Here is a 3,868-nt window from a genome sequence, read left to right as displayed (position 1 = left end):
GTCTGGGAGGCTGGTCTGGAGGGGTAGGGGCTGAAGGCTCTAAGGAAGGTAGGCTGGCTGGCCTAGGTGGGGGCGGTCAGAGGTTCCAGGCTGCGGGTTCTGAGAACGAGGTGGGGCTGAGGGACTGTGGCTGTTGGAAAAAGTCAGGACCAGGTGGGGAGGAGCAGGGAAAGTGAAGAGAAGTAGAGATGGGGACAAGAGCCCAGAATCAGCAGGAGAAATGGGGGGAAGTCTGAGGTGCACGGGGCTGTCTACTGGAGACGGGAGGGGACCGCGGGATGGGGGCCCAGGACTGGGGAGAGTGGAGATCCAAACCGGGGGGGCGGGGTCCTCAGGGCTGCAGGAGACGAGCCGGTCCGAGGCCCACCTGTGAGCGGCGCGGGCTTGCACAGGGTGCTGTAGTGCGTGGCGGGGAAGGGCCCTGCGAGGCGGGCACTGAAGGCGGCGGACGAGGCCGCAGCGAGCTCTTCGCGCAGCAGCCGCCCCTTGGGGTGGTCGGCAGGCAGCTCCACCAGTCTGCGCTCCAGGGCCTCCCGCAGCAACCCCAGCTTCTGGTTGGACTCTGTCAATTTCTCCTGGGCCTGCGGTGGGCAGGGTGGGGCTGAGGGGCGGGACTGGGCTTGCCCCTCCCCACCCCAAGGCTAACCTCAAACCAACTTATGCTCTTCCCTGGTGTCCTGAAAACTAGGCCCCGCCCCCTACCCAGGCCCCACCCCTCATTCAGGTTCATCCCTGGGCGAGACCCCGCCCCCTCGCTGAGGCCCCGCCCTTCACAGTAGCCCTGTTCCTGGCAGAGGCCCCATCCCCAGCTAAAGTATCGCCCTACTGAGGCCCCGCCCTTCACGGTGGCCCCACCTGGCGGAGGCAAGGCCCCGGGTCAAGGCCCCACCCCTAGGTGAGGCCCCACCCCTCACAGATCCTGTCCCTGGCCAAGGCCCCGCCCCTCACCTCGCCCACTGCCTTGCGGTCCGGGGCCTTAGCCGCACTGAGCAGGCGCAGTACGTTCTTAGCGCCCTCCGCCACCGCGTGCTCGACTCGGAAGTGGTGCCGCAGCTCCTCGATGCGCAGCTCCACAGCTCCCAGGTCCGGACCCCCTGTAAGCATGGCATACGGGGCACTGAGGCCAGCCTGCAGCCCACCCCCACGAACCTGGTCCCAGACACGGGCCATCCACAGAAACTGGCACTGGCCACAGATGCATCATACTTCTCCCAGTGTCACAGTGACACTGTCACACTGTCACCCAACACCCAAGGGGCCGCAGTGTCCCTCTTACACAGGGACAGTCTGAGCAACGACACAGAGGCATACTGTCAAGCCAGGCTTAGGGATAGACATGTTGTCACAGTCCCTCTTCATTCCCAGGAATTAGCACCAGGACAGCCTCAGGCACACTGTGACCCACAGGGACAGTCACATTATCTTGATTCAGTTACTGTCACCCAGACACCATCACGTCTGTCACCCAGGGACTATAGCCCCCATGGGCAGGGACATACATCATACTGCCATACACATGTTGACACGCCTCACTCCCCACTCAGCAGTCACTATCACGCAGTTACAGTGACACCCATGGGCATTTGGACAACCACAGAGATACAATCACACTGCCACACAGATGACGTCAGCCACAGGGACACTATTAGGGACCGAAGGTGTCACCCAAATTCATATATTGAAGTGTTTAATCCCCAAAGCGATGGTATTTGGAGATGGGGCTTTTGGGAGGTGATTAGGGTTAGATGAGGTCATTGGGCAGGGGGAAGCCTCATGATGGGGTTAGTGCCTTATAAGAAGAGGAAGAGGCTGGACATGGTGGGCAGCATGTGACAGGATTTCCTTCCTTTTAAACCTGAATAATATTCCATTGTTTGGCTATTACATTTTGTTTATCCATTCATCTGCTGGTGGACGCTGCGGTTACTTCCATCTTTGGCTACTGTGAACAATGCTATGAACACAGATATACAAATATCTCTTTGAGACTCTGCTTTTTTGTTGTTTTTTTTTTTTGAGACAGAGTTTCACTCTGTCGCCCCGGGTATAGTACAGTGGCATCATCGTAGCTCACTGCAACCTCAAACTCCTGGGCTCAAGTGAGCCTCCTGCCTCAGCCTCCCAAGTAGCTGGGACTACAGGCACACGCCACCGCACCCTACCAATTTTTCTATGTTTAGTAGAAACAGGGTCTTGCTCTTGCTCAGGCTGGTCTCGAACTCCTGACCTCAAGCGATCCTCCTACCTCAGCCTCCCACAGTGCTAGTATTACAGGCATGAGCCACAGTGCTCAGGCAAGACTATGCTTTTATTTTTCTAAAATTTTTTCTATCACTAATTTTTAAATTGACAAACAAAAATTATATACATGTATCATGTACAACATGTTGTTTTGAAATACACATACACTGTGGAATGGCTGAGACCCTGTTTTTAATTCTTTTGGGTATATGCCCAGAAGTGGACTCGCTCAATATTATTTTTGAGGAACCACCACAGTGCTTTGCGTAGTGACTGTACCATTTCATATTTTCACCAACAGTGCACAAAGGTTCCAATTTCTCCACATCCTCACCAACACTTGTTATTTTCTGTTTTTAGTTTTTAGGTTTTTTTTTTGATAGCCATCCTCCTGATGAGTGTGATGTATTTGTTTTTTAAAGTATTACAAATATGGGACATCCCAGGACCCCCTACCCTACCCCACCCCACCCCTCAGGGTCCACGATGTCCACTCACTGGTGTTCTCCGCTTCTGCTTTGAGGCTGCTCCGGCCACTGAGGCTCCCACTTCGGCTGTAAAGGCCCCGGGCTGGGCGGCTCAGAAAGGGGGTGCGGCAGTCTGGGGTCCCAGGTCCCCCCACCGAGGGCGAAGGGTTCCAGGGGATGGTCTCTGGGAGGTCCCTGCAGCCCACCACTCGAACCACCAGGGTCCCTGCAGGAGAGGAAGGTTCAGCAGGGGGCCACATCACGAGCAGGCAGGGGGGGACATGGGGGGCACAGGGGGAGGGGCCTGCAGGTAGCAGCACACTCAGAAACAGCCATGGTACAAGTGGGAGCCAGGGAGGGACAGCCAAGGTGGGGCAGGGGGTCTGAGGCAAGGATGTCTGTTCCTAGATGTACCAATGTGAGACAAACACTTTTGGGTGGGGTGGGGTGGCGGGGAGGAGCTCTGGGTGCTGGAGTTTAGGGACAGAAGAGAGGTTCAGGGCAGAGGCCAGGGAGCCAGGCAAGGAGGAACAAGGCAGGACTAGGGAGGCCAGGGTAGGATTTGGTGGGCTGATTTGAGGTCTGAGATGGGCTAGGGGTCTGGGAGGCTGGTCTGGAGGGGTAGGGGCTGAAGGCTCTAAGGAAGGTAGGCTGGCTGGCCTAGGTGGGGGCGGTCAGAGGTTCCAGGCTGCGGGTTCTGAGAACGAGGTGGGGCTGAGGGACTGTGGCTGTTGGAAAAAGTCAGGACCAGGTGGGGAGGAGCAGGGAAAGTGAAGAGAAGTAGAGATGGGGACAAGAGCCCAGAATCAGCAGGAGAAATGGGGGGAAGGTGCACGGGGCTGTCTACTGGAGACGGGAGGGGACCGCGGGATGGGGGCCCAGGACTGGGGAGAGTGGAGATCCAAACCGGGGGGGCGGGGTCCTCAGGGCTGCAGGAGACGAGCCGGTCCGAGGCCCACCTGTGAGCGGCGCGGGCTTGCACAGGGTGCTGTAGTGCGTGGCGGGGAAGGGCCCTGCGAGGCGGGCACTGAAGGCGGCGGACGAGGCCGCAGCGAGCTCTTCGCGCAGCAGCCGCCCCTTGGGGTGGTCGGCAGGCAGCTCCACCAGTCTGCGCTCCAGGGCCTCCCGCAGCAACCCCAGCTTCTGGTTGGACTCTGTCA

At 58.1% G+C, this 3,868-nt stretch overlaps 1 protein-coding gene across 1 annotated transcript in view; it reads right to left on the bottom strand.

Annotated features, from left to right (window-relative positions):
- PKN1 (protein kinase N1) overlaps positions 1-3,868 on the bottom strand; it is a 34,382-nt gene that overhangs the window by 11,097 nt on the left and 19,417 nt on the right. The window contains exons 4-8 of the mRNA XM_012641264.1: positions 3,668-3,862; positions 2,740-2,934; positions 1,277-1,287; positions 949-1,149; positions 287-581 (exon numbers count right to left, since the gene is read on the bottom strand). Coding sequence (XP_012496718.1) covers positions 287-581; positions 949-1,149; positions 1,277-1,287; positions 2,740-2,934; positions 3,668-3,862 — 897 coding nt within the window. The remainder of the gene's footprint in view (positions 1-286; positions 582-948; positions 1,150-1,276; positions 1,288-2,739; positions 2,935-3,667; positions 3,863-3,868) is intronic.

This window comes from Propithecus coquereli, unplaced genomic scaffold (assembly GCF_000956105.1).
Source record: "Propithecus coquereli isolate 6110/MARCELLA unplaced genomic scaffold, Pcoq_1.0 Scaffold164, whole genome shotgun sequence".
Taxonomy (NCBI): Eukaryota; Metazoa; Chordata; class Mammalia; order Primates; family Indriidae; genus Propithecus; species Propithecus coquereli.
The sequence above is the reverse complement of the archived record's forward strand: the minus strand, read 5'-3'. Positions and strand labels throughout refer to the sequence as shown.